We start from the raw sequence: 17,572 nt of genomic DNA, 5'->3' as shown, positions 1-17,572 counted from the left end.
AAATGTTCCCAGCACAGGAAGTAACACAAGCCTGAACAGCTGATTCAACACACGTAAACACACACACTCGACCACATACATGTTGCTGTTAAGGACGTGTAACTCTGACATCTCTCTGTCGTTGCTCCTCAGGGTTGGATCGACAACTTCAACGGGCCGAGCGGCGTCTTTATAGCTGTGAGTGGAAAAAAAAAAACAAACAAAAAAACATGTTTCTCTTGAACCTCAAAGCTTTTGAAGTGTCACTAAGACCGGTTTGTCCCGCGTCAGGCCGGCAAGGGTATCCTGCGCACCATGAGGGCCAACAATGATGCGGTGGCGGACCTGATCCCTGTGGACGTGGTCATCAACCTCACCCTGGCCGCTGGCTGGTACACCGCTGTGCACAGGTCAGTAAACGCACCCTGAGGTTTGTCCTGGAAGGTCGAAAACCTGCGTCCGTCATCGTAGGAAAGGACTGAGAAATCCTCATTGAGTAAAATCCTTGTTTTTCAGATTAGACATTTTAAAGAGAATGTTAGGGATGGTAAGTAGGGAAGTAATAATCAAAAATCAAAGAGATCCTGACTTTTAGACACATTGTTGTCTGTCCCTCTTTACCTGGACTCCATGCAACAAGTTTTCAGGTTCAGTCCTAGACGACTCGAGCTGCTCGAGTCGCAATTTCTCAGACCTGATCACAGAGGCCGTGATACAACTGTCCTCGAGCTGTGTAGTTCTGACATGTGAAATCAGTGGAGTGCCGCTTTAACATACTGACTTAGACCGGATGAGCATTATTAACCTTTTTACTGAAATTCATCCATTTCTATAAAATAATAAAACTATAGAACAGAAACATCTTATTTTTTTAAAGAAATCATGCAACTAATGATGCAGTTTATTTGTTCAGTGTTTTATTTATATTAACTGACCATCATAATAAATAAATATAATAAGTGTTTAGTTGTAGGAATATGGGATAGTTCTAATAATATCCTAGAGACCACAGTAAAAGAGCACAGATGAAGATTAAAATATAATGTTTCCTGGTGGAAGAGAGCAGAAACGTGTAATTAGTCGGTGTCTTCTAACACGCACAGTACTCGGCTGCTTGAAAGGCATCAGTGTCTCTCACATCTGTAGCCTTATGAAAAGTTCAAAGTGATAAAAAAGAAATGTCGAAGTCCAACAAGGAATCTTTAAAAAAAGACAGTCTGGATGAAAATTGAAAATCTAAAAGTTTGACAGCAGCTTTGAACCGAAGGGCTGAAGAAGAACTTGATCAATCATGAAATAAAGGCTGCAACAGAAAGATTTGGCTCCCAAAAACAAGATTCTTGTCGATGTCCTCAGTTCAGTCAGTTACAAATCAAACTGGTGAAGAGCAAGGGGTCAAGAATGTGTGAAATCCCACCGGATTCCACTCTTCCTACGTCACGGTGAAGGTTTTCCATGGAAACGTGTTCCTCACTACTTCATCAAAAACTTCCTACTCAGTTCACGGAATTGACTGGGTCAGATTTTCCAATGCTGGAGACAATGTGGGGAAAAATGAGTCCTGACCAACTCCCTTGTTAATATGAAGCAAGATAATACTTCAGGCGCTGAGGTGGACCACTAGCTTAGAGACACAAATTATAACGAAATGTAGCAAAAAAGTGGAGGAAACAGAACTTTCTCACAAATGTAATAATGTACATAAATACTATAGTGTTGCATGTTTTATGCCAGTTTAATGTACCTGACAACTTGTACTTATTTTCAGAAGGAAAACAGAAAAACAGAAAAATAAGTTAAGTATTAACCCCCCACATTGGAAAGTGTGTTAAAAGGTTAATTGAAGTTATCCCTCAGTTTCTCAGCCTGTATGTGTATTCCGTGTCTTTTAGAGGTCAGCATATGTTGTCTGACAGTAATATGGATTACCTGTGTTTACCTTTGTTAAAAGCCCTTTGTTTCATAACCTACATAGTCTGCCTGTCCAGTGTAAGCAGAAAATGTATTTTTATGAGCATTTTTATGACCACCTTCTCCCACACCTCGCAGACCGAAAACGGCGCTGGTGTACAACTGCACGACCGGCGGCATCAACCCATTCCACTGGGGAGAGATCGGTACGTACATTGTTTGTTGTATTAAAGGGAATAGAAAACCTGTCACATCTCTGCGCCTGCTGGCATCCCACAATATTGTTGTCCCGTTTCGCTTTCATCATCACAAATCAATACTCCACTGTTGTGACATAATGTCCCTGTGATGAGGTTGTGTTGCTTGTTGTCGGGGGCTCCCGTGGAGAGAGTCTGCCCCCTGCTGGACAGAGACAGAAGGTGGATTTAACAGCTGCAGGGAATTAGTTGGAAAGTAAAACCGTGAATCACCTTATTCCTGAGAACTGAGATAAAACAGGTTTTCACTGTGGGGAATATGAATATAATATTTATTTTTCTAAAGTGATATTTTGTCCATCAAACCAGGTTTTAATTAATCTCTTTTTTTTGAAGAAGAAGAAGATAACAGGGATCTCAGCTCAGTGCAGGTGTTTAAGCGTCATCGGACTGTATGAAAAATGTGCATTCTTTTTCATAGTTCACCTTTGTGGTTTCTTTTTAAAAATACTTTATTACATTTCTATATAACCCACATACAATTTCAATAACTCAGAATTGTTGTTAAATAACAATAAATTATAAATCCATAAAATACAGTTGAGTCACTTAAAGCACAGACTTTCTGAATTTACATCTTGCGTTGTACTACATTGTTTACTTTTATTATTCCACTATCTCTCTGCATTTTAATTATCCACAAATATTTATGTTGAGTTGATATTAATTGGAGCTTTGTTTAAACATAACTGTTCTTATTATGAGCTCAGGATCTGAGCGATGAAATTACATGTGAGGAGTGAGAGCTCTGGTCGTTTCCCTCTCAGCGGTCATCACACACAGTGGGATTAGAGGCCTCTGGATGTGAGGCTGGCACGATGACCAGCGACCCTCTCTTTCCTCTCAGATTAGCAAACATGCTCCCTTACCGAGGAAATTGCGACCAGATGGCTCGGAGCAGGATTAGGTCTCATCACTGCAACTCGCTGTTATGAAAGAGGAGCAGTGGACTCTAATCTGACTGCCCCAAATGAAAGCTAGGAATGAAGCTAATCTACAACGAGAGGATCAGAGGAGGCTGAAAACCACACAGAAAATTACAAGTTTTTTCCGCAACATAAAATAAAAGACAAGTAAAGGAGGACAATCCTGGTCCCTGTCTCTGGCAAAGAATTGTGGGTATTCTATCCCAGTGTTTTTGTTAAAATCAACTCCGTCCTGGACGTCTGAGGGCAACTCAAGGTTAGCAGCGATCCTCTCAACCAGGCTGCAAGGAGCCGGGCCACAGCTGGCTGTCACCTTGGATCTGGTCATCTCAGCCCCTGCAACCACCTAATATCTGTTGCCATGGAAACAAACGGTGCAAGGCCTAGTTTGCGTGCTGTGTGTGTATGTATGTATGTATGTATGTATGTGTGTGTGTGTGTGTGTGTGTGATGTAATGTGTAGTCACATGGCTGCTCTCTGTATCTGTGGATGGCTGCTGTTGGATTCTGGGAGGAGGAGGGGGGTGGTTGTTCTGCCCGGTGGGGGAAATCACTGAGAACCAGAGCTGAAAATCGTGTAATGATTAAGGCCGTCCACGGTTCCTGGAAGTCATGATCCCTGTATAGAAACTGCAATCTGTGTGATTACCTGTTTGTTTGTGGTTAGTGGATGATGGGAAACTTGGTTTGTGTAAATTTGCTTTAAAGGACCTTTTTATTTTATTTATTGTTTTATTCATTTATTTATTTTATTTTTTTCTCTTCAGTGAGTCATGACAGCGCCATTTCTCCACTGACTTGTAGAGCAAGGCTGGACCTCAGAGTGTCTGTCATATACAACCATTACATTCAAATCACAGAGCTTTACATGCAGTTAATGGAAAAATATTGTAAAAGATCGTAAAACTCACACTCAGCACTGTTTTTAAGGTGTTTCCAAAATCCTTTAAAGCTCTTCTAACAATGTGGATGATAAAAAATATTTTATCAGCTCCTTGATTTATAAAAATAAAAGGAATAAAAAAATAAAATGAGAAAAAAGATTTTTAACCTGTTTTCCAAGTTACTTTTTTCTTAATCCAAATAAAGATGGTGGCTGGAAATGACATGAGAGCAGCCACTTGACATAAATCACAAAAACAACAAACAGGTAGGTAGGCAACAAATATAATTAGAGGCAAAATTTTATATATATATATATATCTCTAAGGATTGTGGAAACACTTTCAGAACGAGGAAAATTTGATGCTTAATTCTGTCACTTGACTGTAATACATTGGATTCACACATCGGGGCTAGGGCAAAACTTATCATTTATCTTTATAAACCAAATGTTCATTTTCTTATTCTCCTCTGACTCAGAAAACACCTGACAGGTTTTGTGTCTAAACCTTCATCTTTTGCAGAGCACCACGTGATGTCGTCCTTCAAGAGGAACCCCTTGGAGCAGGCTTTCCGTAGGCCCAACGCCAACATCACCTCCAACTACCTGATCAACCAGTACTGGATCCTGGTCAGCCACAAGTTCCCCGCCCTCATCTACGACCTCTTCCTGCGTCTCTCTGGACAGAAACCGCAGTAAGACCCAAAGATGTCTGTTGTAACTTGATATCTAAAGAAAAGTTCAACCGTGGCATGACCTCTGACTCTCTTTCTCGCTGTAGGATGATGCGCATCTTTAATCGTCTGCACAAGGCCATCGGCCTGCTGGAGTACTTCAGCAGCCAGGACTGGGAGTGGAACTCGGAGAACATGAGCATGCTGATGAGCCAGCTGACACCTGAGGACAAGAAGGTAGGATTATCCATGTGCATGCTGCCAAATATTCTACCTCCTAAGATCATTTACAGGTACCAGTTTTACTGTACTACATTTACATGACTGCTACAGCTACCAAGAATAAGATTATTCAGAAAAACACATATGATCAGTCTATAAATATGATTAACTGCTATAGATTAAACCACTCAGTGCAATACACGTTAAGTTTGACTTCATATTGACCAAGTGTGTGTGTGTGTGTGTATATATATATATATATATATATATATCACCAGTACTTTAGTTTTTTTTTAAACCTGATATGTTTGAGAGAGAGCACTCAGGGAATATAATGCATATGAGGAAGCCCACTGCTCCATCTTGTGGGTGAAAGTGGAATTTTACCTTCACTTTTAACAGAACAGTAGTTTTGGGTTTTGCCTTGGTATCAACATCCATGTTTTGTTTTTTCTTTTTCTTGCAGACATTTAACTTTGATGTGCGTCAGCTGAACTGGCCTGAGTACATTGAGAATTACTGCATCGGCACCAAGAAGTACGTCCTGAACGAAGACATGTCTGACATTCCCGCTGCCAGGCAGCATCTGAGAAAGTAAGTAATCAAGAGAATCCAACCAGCGCACAGCGTCAAAGAGTGATGGGTCTGTACACCAGCCAAAGGACTGTTTTGACCATAAAACTATGGTATACAGCGCAATAACGTTGTTTTAGTAAATAACAAGAATTTGTGCTCAGTGGTGGCTGTTTTGATCACATCATCAGACATCAAATAACACAGGTTATTTTCATGGCTTTAGTTCGACAGAAATTCCCCTTACCGTCTTTTCTACTTCTACATGAACTGTACATGACTTTAAAAACAAACAAAAAAGAATTCAAAAACTTTTTTTCCCTTTTCCTTTCATTTTAATATAACATTGAATTATTTTCTCTCTATAAATTGTTAAATTAAATTGTTTTATTCGCTTTGTCCTTGGGTGTCTTGAAAGGCATTCATGTAGAATTCATATTATGTTCAATGTTTTATCATCATCTGTGTTTCTCATTAATCCTCCTCCCTTTCCTATTTTCCCAGACTGAGGAACATCCGCTACACCTTCAACACCCTGTTGGTCATTTTCATCTGGAGGGTGTTTATCGCCCGCTCCCAGATGGCCAGAAACATCTGGTACTTTGTGGTCAGCCTGTGTTTCAAGTTCCTCTCCTACTTCCGCGCATCCAGCACCTTAACCAACTGAGTCTTCCTCAGCACCTCATCCAGAGACAGCAGCCCCTCGCCTTTAGCCATCAGCAGGACAAAACATCTGAGACTCTGACCATCCACCAATGACACTCCAAATCCTCCTTTAGTGTGGATTAGCGGGGCTCTCTACAGGTGGGGGCTGCAGTTGAGTGAAGCACTCAGGAGGGAGGGAAAAAAAGAGGTCTACTAGCCATGAATTATTTGTTTAGTTTGGAAATCTGTCGTCAGTACTTGCACTGTTCAGTCACCAAACCCCGTCCAAAAAAAGTGTTGTCGTTCATTTTGAACCTACCATTTTCTTCTCAAAGTGGCCAATTATATATGCAACAATAAGCCTTTTGTGTGACTTCCACTTTCTTTTCCACGTCATTGTTTCCATCCTCTTGAATCTAGGTACATTGCCTTGCCTTGTGATGATTTTTGTTTCATACTTGAAATATGGCAGTGCGTCAGTGGAGGACAATTTCTATAAGATTATTTTGGTTCTCTGTTTTTTACTGTTGGGATATCCAATTCCTCTCTTTAATACGCAGGTGATTTGGATATCTGTGTGTCTTGCATCACGTGTATCTACTGCCTTTTTAAAGATTACACACACAAACTGACTGGTTACCTGTCTCAAGGCCAATCCACAGATAACTGAGACTAGTATTAAAGCTCAAATCTGACCACACAAGACAAATGTATCACTACAAATACTGAAACATACAGATCTACCATCTTTCCTGCTGTTGAGGTTGTCACTTATTTACTATCACAAATGATAATGTCAGTATGTCTTTGAACATAAACCTTGTTTGTCTGAATGCTCATCCACTTTTTGCCTGTTTGTACAGCAGTTTGTACTGAAACTAAGTTTACTACTTTTACATCTTTATACTTGCGTCAAAGGCTAGTCTGATATACGTGGTAGACCTTGGCAGTGTATTATATATAAATAAGAGTACATCAGAGTCGAGTTTATTTGTATAGCCCAGTATGATATATTGTACAATGTTTCCCAACAGTTCCCAACCGTTCCCAACCAAGCCCAAGGTTTCTAAGAAGGCATCTTTCCCAAAACCTCAGCAGATGAAAACTTCAAGAGGCTTTTCACAGTCAGAAATGCCAGATACAACAATGGGATTATAAAAGGTTTAATGATGATATTGTTAATCCAAGCAGTGGGTCCAGTTAAAGAAGTTGAATATCAGTGCTTCGCGTTATGTCCAAGGTAGCAGGTATGTGAGTTTAAGGGACCAAGTTTGGAGCAGGCAGTTTGGAGTAGGGATTCAGTCACTTTAAAGATTGAAATCCCATTTTTTGCCTCTGGTGTGTTAGTGTTACACTAAAGTCACGGTGGTAATTATCTGTTTTTCTAAAAAATAATAATTACCCGGAGATAGGGGGGAGGAAAAAAAAACAGAAGATCATTTAAAACTGTACTGAAGGTATTTCCACAGATTCTTTTCGCCTTCTGGATGGAAAAAAATGTGTTCCATCAGATGCAGTATGAAGAATATTTTTATTGTTTCCAAAGTAGCCTGCGAGCTACCTTGGTAGGAAACGGAGTTGAAGCTCAGGAAATGGGTCAAAAAACATTTTTATGAGAGAGAGAATATTTGTTTTTCATCCAGATGAATAGAAGAGTCTTTGTGGATTTAGGAAAAACTTTCAGAACAGCAGTAGTGTTGTTAAATGACCTAAGTTTCTCTAATATCATTGGGTAGTTATATTTCAAAGAAAATAATGGATACCAATGTGACACAAATGTAATGCGAATACACGAGAGCCATCAAAGTTAAAAGAACTAGTTAAATTCTGTTGTAAGCTGGAATTTTTCCATGTCTGCTTCATCTTTGTGTAAGAAAATAAGAAAGATCTATGTCAGCCAGCTTTTGACAGCAAGTAAACAGGACAAAGCATTGAGCAATACTGGTTGCAATATAAAGTTGCGTGTCATCTGCATAGAGGCAAAAACTCATGTTGTTGCTGCAAATGAAGTTACCAAACAGAAGTACGTAGAGAAAAGTTGTGGACCAAGTATGGAGCCTTGAGGGACGTTGTACCTTAATGGATGAAAAGATGGACTGCTGTTTTTAAGCAGGACAAACTGTGATCTGTATGTTTGTCTGGACCTAAATCACAAGTGCTAGATTATAAATGAGGGCCCCCCTTGGTATTACTCCCTTGAACCCAGGTTGGAAGATCTGTAAATAGTTGAACTTGCATATTATTCTTATAGACTACCAAAAATTGTATTTGACTGTTGATTTTTTTTTTTTTGCTTGGTGAGTGTCTTCACAGGATTCTACCACAGAGCTTCCCACAGAGTCTACCAAAAGTGTTAAGTGTGACAGGCAAGTCTGATTTTTACTAAACAAACAAGAAAACTGTACAGTATTGTATATGTTGCAAGGCTTGACTCTTGACCGAATACGAATACATAAGTTATGAGCCTTTTATGGGAGAAAAAGGGACAAAACTAAATAAATGTTTATGCAAAGCCCATGTCTGTGGTGTAACCATGGTAACTGTCTTTAATTCCACTGGGGGACAATGAACTAAAAATGTCTGCAGTCCCACGAGGCCTGTATGATGAAGTGGTTTCATCAGAATTGTTCTCACAGAGCTACAGGGCTTATTGTAACAATGTCTTTGTTATGGAGGTTCGATCTGCATGTCCCTGTGACGACAAAGTCTTTGCTGTTTGCACAGCACTGTTGACACAGGAACCCCCAAGACAGGACCTACGGGTACACTATGTAATGGCAACACGTGATCAGTGGCGTCATCTTTTTCTTTCTGGTGTCGTTTGCTAATTGTTTGACCACCCTTTTATTCCGTGCTCTGGCAACACTTTATTCACGTCTGCTTGGAAAAACTGAAATAAACCAGAGGAGAAAAAGAGCAAGTGAACCGCAGTCCATTAAACTTCTCTTCTACCTCGCGATGTAGATTTACTCACTAAAATTTATCATCAGCCACTTAAAACTGTGTCTTCTGTTTGAAGTCTGGGAATAAAGATTGCTGGCATTTCTGATTCAGCTGTGAATACAAGAAAATGTTGAGTATTAAGTAATTGTTCTGAAGTGTTTGCAGGGTTCAAATGATCTTATCTGTCTTAATTCTCAAGCTAGTCAAACTACTTGTAATCCCTTACCAATATGTTTGCCAGTACCTGCAAACAGGGACCTTCTGAAAATGGATGTGATTAAATCAAATTAAAATGGAAGAGCAATATTTTCTAGTCAAGCGGTTTCATCATTAATATAATAAAGGATCCACCTCTTAAAACTAGCATCATTTCTTGTTTCACATCTTAGAGATCCAACTCTTTCACAACCATAAATTTTTACAACTTTTGACGAAAATAAATTTCCCACACATTAATGCTGTGAAACAATACGACACGAACTGTTAAATTTATTTCAACTTTTAACAGTGTTGGAATGAACATCTGTTTTTTTTTTTTTTTTGTGCTGCTACAGCGAATGGAACAGAAAGCGAACATTTTTAAAGAAGCACCATTACAACATGGAAATATTTATAAAAAAACACACATGTATGACTGCTGCCACAGATGATGATCTGACGTGAATTTTAAATTACTCAACGGCGCAGTGTTTAACAGACAGCTTTAGCTTTTTCAGCAGAATAACACAATAACACTGCTAACGTTAGTTTAAAAAAAACACAACTCCTTACAAAGTGCACAATAAATAACTTGTCCTACTGGGATGATAAAGTTCATTATTTCATACAGTTTTGTGAGGTCAGCTCTTCATCAGTGAACAATGCAGGAGGCAGAATCAGCAGTTTGATGATGGCAGAGACTTTGGTCACTGAAAAAGAGCTACTCCCGAGGAACATGGTCATCCAGCAGAGGGATCTGATGGTGGTTCAGATTGTTCATCTGGTTGTGTAGCTGCACATCCTAGAGCAGATTTAGTACAGGTAAATCTGTTAGCACTACGATGCATGTTTTAAATCATTGTTAAAAGTTTAGACTGGTTTACTACAGACAGAGCAACGAGTTACTCTGATACTGAGCAAAAATATTACTGATAGCAATATGAGTGATACAGACAGCATGATTATTTGGCCAGATAATGGTACAGTCTCACCTCTCTGAGCCTGTAGACTCCCAGTTTGAAGCGACAGCAGATCACATCAACACAGAAGCCGACTAGCCCATGGAGCATGCCTGTACAGAGAGAGGGAGCACACAGCGATAAACTGATGAATTCATGGACTTGTTAAAATAAATCCTTTATGCAGCATATTTTGTTTAGTTTTGCTCTGAATTTAAAAGACTGGGAATGATTCCAGCTTCATAGACGCCGGTAACAGATCTGTATTGTCCAATAACACAAATTAACAGGATGGTACTGCAGGCTACAGCGGGCTTGCCTGTCGTGGAGAATATGCCCCCGATAATGCCACACAGTCGCACCAGGAACTGCCACAGTGGCATATGCTGCTCGCTGACCGTCACCATCAGAGAGCTGGTGTCATACTTCACAAAGATGCCGGAAACACCGTGACTTCCTGCTGCGTGGTTTATCACCCGCTCCTTGGAAACAGACAGTCTGGTGTTTAGTGCTCCCCAGTTTCCCTTAAACCCTTAATTCTCTCTGAGCCGCTCTACTTCTTGTCACAAGGTTGGGTTTGTTTGTTTTTCCTTGTTACTCACTCGCTCAGTCACAGAAAATTGGTGTGTGTCTGCAGATATCTTGTGTGTGTTCAGTCTGGTGGGCACCACTGTGATGAAGTACTGGAACATCTGGTTGTCTGGAGTGGAATCACACAGAAAAGAAGCATGAATGAAAAATTTCAATATTTTAAAATATTGAAAAATCAATATTTTGTGTTTTTAAATTTATTTTGAGGAGGAAAAATATGGAAACTGAAGAAAATAAAAATGAAATGTAACTTTTATACTTGGCAGTGATCGTCTAAGGCGAGCTAAGGACAGCTTGGTCATGATTGGTCATCAAGTCGTGATTCAATAAATGTGTCGACACCTGATTAATTCTGCAGAAAACTATTTGAATGTTCTCAGGCAGGAAACCACTTCATCATGTGTTTTACTCTTTCCCCTCCTATCTCTGCGTATTGCGGTAACTTACTGTTATAGGTGATTTTCTCTGTGCTGTCCAGAGGATTGATGATGCCTGGTATCTCCTCCCCAAAAGACAAATGGTCTATTCGATGGGAGAAGTTGTACGCTGCAACACAAAGATGAGAGGGAGCTCGGGTTCAGTCGTGGCCATGAAGAATCGCTGAAAGCGCTCGAAGTGGAAGTGGGAAAAATGTACTTGTAATACACACTGCGATAGCGCCGTGTGAGTTCATTAACTGTCTTTCATTGGTTATCTAAAACATCAATTAAACTTTGATTGAGGAGGGAAACTGAGCACTGCAGTGATGAATAATAACATGCCTTAGATTCAACATTTAATGGTATTATTGATGTTAAAATTTGTTTTGTTCTGGATAAAATGGCAGTTTTCCCAGAGATAAATCTTCTTCACTGCTCTAAAACAGGAGGCTACACAAGAAGTTGTGCTGTACAGCCACCAGCAACTACTGTTTTAGAGCAGTGAAGATTGATTTCTGGTAAACGTAGCCATTAGCAAAATGTTAGCACTTTGGTAACATGTTACACTGGAAAATCCCACCAGTAACAAAGCAACATGTACAGTATGCAAGGGTTTAATTTTAAGGGGAGGAATGTAAGAAGTGTTTATTCCTGGATTAATTGATTTATTTATTTTCATGACAGTCAAATTAGATAATAACACAAAGATTCTATGGTATTCATGTATTTGTTCATATTTTACAAAGGGTTTAACCTGAGCTATGCCATCAGCAATCACATTACATCCATACAGGGTTAGTTGTTACAACAGCTGTTAAAGGTTTTTCTCTTGGAATGGTATCAGATCAGTACTCGGTATCGGCCGTTACATATTGGTATCAGGAAGAAAAAAGTGGTATCAGAACATCTGTATGTGAAACAAGCCAAAGAAAAACATAAGTAGATTTTTTTTTTTTTAACTCACTCTCATGACTCACAAAAGCTGCGATATGGGCATGGCCCTGAGGATGGTGAATAGGCCTGAAAAAGACAAAATACTGGCCTTAGAAGACTGATGTCAACAACAGCTCTGTAGTTTTTAATGTTTGCACAAATACCACAGCTGGATCATGGTAAGTAGTTCACTGTAGTCTTTACATGGAGCTGAATCTGTCAGAGCCTTTTTGACAAATCAAATAGTTTCTTACTTTCCCACAGTGATGTGCAGGTTTCCTGCCACCTTGTTGACGTAGACGTGCCCATGTATCCTGCAAGCATTGAGCGGCTCCATAGAGGTATCCTCCCTACACACACACACACATTACACACACACACACAATTACTAAGTATATGGTCTCATTCCTTAATGGTTGATTAGCATCAGTAAGATCCACAGACATCCAACATAACTTTCTTCTGGGCTATGAAGAACAGATTCTTAAATACTGTGCCTGTCATTTTATTTCCTTTTTATAAAATTAATAACGAATTAATAACAAAAATAGTGTGCTTGCATATATGAAACTGACCGTGGAGGCAGGGCAGTGGGAGCTCCTTTCAGAAGAGTTTTGTAAAGGACTTCCTGAAGAGCATGTTCCTCTCTCAGCCTGCTCTGTATGAGAAGCAACGTCCTGGAAGACGAACAACAGTCATTTGCTCAAAATAGTCAGTGCATAGAAACTACACCTGGAATGTAGGTATGCAACGTTTTTTGACTTATCAACACCTTGATACTACATCAAAAACAGCAATTGAAAGAGGAAGGTATCTGGATGGATCTGGATTTCATGAAAGTTTACCTTTGCCACAGCCTCTGTTGTGGAGTCAGTTCAAAAATAACCTGATCAAACGTACAGAGAGAAAAGAGAAAAAAACGCAGCAGTGAAAAGCAACATTTCTAAAAGCGGGAAAGAAAGCCTACATGAATATAACCTATATGTGTGCTGCAAAACTGGCTAATTAACAAGCAGCGGCCCTTTTAATGAACAGTAGAAAAAGCAGCTTGTGATCACACGCAGAATTAAAGATGAGAACATTTTCTGAAACACGCTTCACTCACAGGCTCGTACTGGAGGCCGCTGGATGTGATCATGGTCTCAGCCAGGTCCAGAATATCTGCTCCAACATCTGCAAGCACAGACGATGAGTTTTTAAATACACTGATACATACATACAGCATACCTGCAATGCATGTCTTTGACTAGTTTCTGTATGTGAAAGGAAAAGAAGCTTAAAGACTCACGCTGGCATTTCATGGCAACTGTGATGTCAATGTTTATTCTCAATTTACTGTAAATAATGAAAAAGAAGAGTGTCTATAATAATATCCTGTTCTATGCTATAGGTGTAAGTAATGCAACATGCATAAAAATCTGTAGAAAGTCACACAATTAATTTAGGACATGTTTGTTGTGTAATTGTTAACATTCAATAACTGAACGTAAACTTACCTGGAAAAATCTTTGTCAACTGCATATTCATATTTCATCCAAGTGTCTCTATAAACAAAGAACTCTAAGATAGCCAGAAGTGCCATGGCACTAAAAGCTATAAGTGACACTGTGGATGAGACAGAGTAAATAAGGTTACTTTATATCATTTTTTTAATTAATAATACTACTGTATATCTTTTCCAGAGGGATGTTTCACCTGTCCCTCCTGATGCTGACGTCTCGACATAGCTCTCTGACACTTTGGGGAAGGCGTCCAGCTCCCTCACCAGACTCAGGGCCTTCTTTCGGGACAGACGCCTCATGTTCAGGTTCAGGACACGTCACCACTTCCTTCACCTCAAATGAACAGAGTACATCAGCATTACACTCAGGATTGACTTTTTCAGTGGTATTATTAAGGATACAAATATACATCTTAGCCTGGGAAAACAAACTGGAATTCAAATAAAGGGAAATATAATCTGCTATAATTAGATTTGTTTTGCAGATATCTGATAATTTACATACAGTTTCTGTATCCAAAACTGATAATGAATGATTTATTTCATGCAAATACTACCATATGTGTAGTTTCTACCAGTGGAATTGCAGTAATATTCATGCTTGTTGAAGATGCAAATATTTTAAAACATATTCTTCACACTTCAGAAACTGTTCATTAGTAGCTTTCCTGATTTATCACTGAACACTGCACTGGCTCCAAGCATCTGCAATCACTCAGAGATGTGGGAACAACTCACTTCATCTCAGATTAGAACAACATTTATACAAGTAATTGTATTCATTTTTGGCATTTTCAACAGTATTTATTTTGGCTTGTAACCTCAACCAAAAATTTGTTTTTCTAAATATTTCATAATAAAATTGTAATAAAAATATTTTAAAAGGTGTTCAAACATATAATTGCTCTGTTTTATTATAATTTATTTCAATATTTATTTTTATGTTCATTGAAGATGGCATAATATTTAGTAAGAATTATTTCCATCATCAATTAATCAGCAGATTATTTTCTCGATTAATCAATTAATGGTCAGGTCCCTAAAATGTCAGAAAATGGTGTGTTCCTCACAGTTTTCTAAAACATCTTCAAATGGCGATTTTGTTTTGTTTTTTGTCAAAGAAAAAATGACAAAGAAAAGCAGCAAATTCTAACCTTTGTGATGCTGAAACAAATAAATATTTGCTAATTTAGTTGGCGATTAATTTCCTGTTAATCGATTAACCAATTAATTGTTTCAGCTCTAATAACATTATATTACTTAAAATCATACCTACATATCACACTAATGACTTTGATATTGATCCTTAAATCATAACATATTTTTTTTACTGTAAATGCCCTTAAAACTATAATAATACAAACACCAACAGACACACTTCACATCTCTATATTAACACTGTAATACAGCAGAGAAACGATGCAAGATTCATAAGAAAAATGACAAGGTTTCTTAAGAGTCAATACTGAATATGACATGTGTGCTACACAGTCCAAAACAATATTAACAACAGATGTTTTATGTTTTATGAAGTGAATATATTGATTTACTGTCTGTTAACCGTCTCCCTAAGCAGCACATCAATTACTGCTTCACTACACCGTTTATTTATAATGTCTCTTACCTCTTTTGTCATCTGGTTAGATGTTGATTCGTGGCACAGTGTCTCTGGAAGCTGTACTCAACAAGTTATAAGTGCGGTTTGAATTTAATCTGAATTTTAGTGCACCGTGATCCATCCATGATGCTAGCTCACAGGGGGGCGGGCTCGCTTCTTCCTTGTTTGGGTAAATAGTGACGTAGGAAAGTGCGTAACGCGCGCGCTCCTACTGGCGTGAACGCGCAGCGAATAATGGCTTTATTCAGTCAGCAGGTGGCGTTTCAACACTAAAATGCTGCCTTTTTAAAGATAAATGTATGTAAATAAAGTAGTTTAAGAATAGAATAGCATGGAATAGGGTAGATATTTTTGTGGGTGCTTCAATTAGCTTAGTGGGTGATTTTAAAGAGATGGACAGTGAAACAAATGGGTCATCTTATTGGTTTTGATGTGTTATATTCTAACAGACCAGTATGGGAAGGAAATACAAACTTGTATAGCTCTGATTCTTCATATAACACAGACCAGATTTCTATAAAGTTTTGCTACTGGACACAAGATATGTACTTTTCTTAATTTCTAATGGTAATCAATGTATTTTTTAATATTGTTAGAAGATTATTAAAAAATATATCTTGCATAAACCAACTGGAAACTTTACTAATTGTTTTCCTATGTTGCACTCCCTTTTGTTTCTATTTTAATGATTCCCTTTCCTCACTAATGCATTCAGACTTACATGCTGTTTGATTATTTGCAGATTTAAATAACAGCTGATGTAATTCAGTCAGCCATTCTTAGGTTAGCAGTCCAGTTTTGAAATGACCTGACTGCTTAGTATGAATAGGTAGACAAGATGGGTGTATGATGGGTGATAGTGTTTGTTTGCAGTGAAACAAAACGCCTACACAGCAAATTTTTTGCTCAGATATATTGCAGCTTACTTTCGCTTTCCATTTTTTGATCTGAAAGTATTGTCAGTTATATTTCTTTGCAAAGCCTGCTATCCTCTTATAAGTAGGTCTGCTACACTTTGTCCTTTGCAAAGGGGTGTTAGATGTCTTAACAATGGTCCATTTAAATTATGTAATAGTACAAGCCGCTGTCATTGATAATATCTAAAGCTGAAACCATGCTTTTCCAGGTAAATGAAAGTAGCCTGTTCTATGGTTGATCATCACATGATTAATTCAAGAAGTAGAAGTTGTCCATGGCCGTCCATCAGCAGTGACACTAACCCATCTTTAGAACCATTGACCTCAATTAACTTTCAGGGGGAGTGTTTACAGGCATGTGTGGATCTGCACACCAGACATGAAGTTGCACGAGTCACACTAGGCTGACAAGAGAGAAACCCTAATTTGAAGACATGATAATGATCATCTAAACCAATTGGTGCAGGCTGCTATTATCACCCTCAGGACAAAGGATATGTTTACATCTTGCTGCAGCCTGAGAATGCACCAAAGAAAAATAAAAAAACAATTCAGATGAGATGTGCAGATGAGCCTAGTGAATCACACGTGTCTTCTGGGCAATGAGAGCTTATGAGTCTCTGCATGCACCAAGCCTGCTTGTCTATGCAGAGCAGCACAGATGGGCGTGTGGGGGGATGGGTGCTGTCAGCTCACAGATCAAGCTGTGGGTCGGTGGTCCCATTGCTATTCACCACGCAAGCACGTAGGGCATGTCAGACACGCTCCATGGAGACATACCAGGAGTGGATATTATGTTTTGATTTTTATGCTCTTCTGCCATGGCTGTCATTGGTTGAGAATATTATGAAAAAGTAGCTCCTCGCTGAGGTGAGGTGTAAAAACACAAGGAAGTCTATGCAACTCTGCAACTGCAAATATTCTGCTGAACTAGCTGCTTTTTTCTTTGTATCATAGCTGTGTTAATAGGTTACTGATAAGTCTGTGCTGATGCTGCACATTTGCACGCAGATAGTCAGTGCTAGTTTCACTCACCTAAAACACTTTTTACACATTGTTTGACAACAGTTATCTGTTTTTTGTACATTTTAAGTTGCTTAATTGAAGCTACAACACAGTAAAATGTGAATATCCAAAGCGGTGCTTTCCATTATATAATATCATTTATTTTATTCTTGTGCATAAATTCATACACATTTTCTGAAATTCAGAATGGCATATTTTGGTGGAAATTCAGGGATCAATTTACTCCATTTAAGACCTATGAGGTTCGCCATTTTCCTTTATTTAGTCTTAATATAATCAGATTTATCTGAATACAAGTCTCAAATTACACCATTGACAAAATAGCCAAGACAATACCATTATGTCATTGCTTTGTTGGAAAAAGTTTGTGTCTATTGTTGGTGTGCCTACACAACCA

The 17,572-nt window shown here is 38.7% G+C and overlaps 2 protein-coding genes across 2 annotated transcripts in view; one reads left to right on the top strand and one right to left on the bottom strand.

Moving 5' to 3' along the window:
* Positions 1–8,587, top strand: part of LOC111660034 (fatty acyl-CoA reductase 1) — a 52,763-nt gene extending 44,176 nt beyond the window's left edge. Inside the window, exons 6-12 of the mRNA XM_023413154.2 lie at positions 133–177; positions 271–389; positions 2,029–2,096; positions 4,480–4,651; positions 4,738–4,867; positions 5,319–5,446; positions 5,930–8,587. Of these exons, the coding sequence (XP_023268922.1) occupies positions 133–177; positions 271–389; positions 2,029–2,096; positions 4,480–4,651; positions 4,738–4,867; positions 5,319–5,446; positions 5,930–6,092 (825 nt within the window). The 3' untranslated portion in view covers positions 6,093–8,587. The remainder of the gene's footprint in view (positions 1–132; positions 178–270; positions 390–2,028; positions 2,097–4,479; positions 4,652–4,737; positions 4,868–5,318; positions 5,447–5,929) is intronic.
* An 882-nt stretch (positions 8,588–9,469) lies between these two features.
* Positions 9,470–15,376, bottom strand: LOC111660010 (endoplasmic reticulum-Golgi intermediate compartment protein 2-like). Its single transcript, XM_023413116.1, has 14 exons — positions 15,239–15,376; positions 13,809–13,948; positions 13,610–13,718; positions 13,402–13,448; positions 13,219–13,286; positions 12,959–12,999; positions 12,689–12,790; positions 12,368–12,463; positions 12,145–12,200; positions 11,209–11,307; positions 10,773–10,870; positions 10,490–10,652; positions 10,204–10,283; positions 9,470–10,013 (listed from the first exon to the last, which is right to left on the bottom strand). The coding sequence occupies exons 2-14, from the start codon at positions 13,912–13,914 to the stop codon at positions 9,933–9,935; spliced, it is 1,146 nt and encodes a 381-aa protein (XP_023268884.1). The 5' UTR covers positions 13,915–13,948; positions 15,239–15,376; the 3' UTR covers positions 9,470–9,932.
* Positions 15,377–17,572: the final 2,196 nt, after the last annotated feature.

Source organism: Seriola lalandi, unplaced genomic scaffold, assembly GCF_002814215.2.
Source record: "Seriola lalandi dorsalis isolate HSWRI2012SDOR001 ecotype SW California unplaced genomic scaffold, Sedor1 jcf7180002054504, whole genome shotgun sequence".
Taxonomy (NCBI): domain Eukaryota; kingdom Metazoa; phylum Chordata; class Actinopteri; order Carangiformes; family Carangidae; genus Seriola; species Seriola lalandi.
Note: the sequence above shows the minus strand (reverse complement) of the source record. Positions and strands in the feature narration are given on the sequence as shown.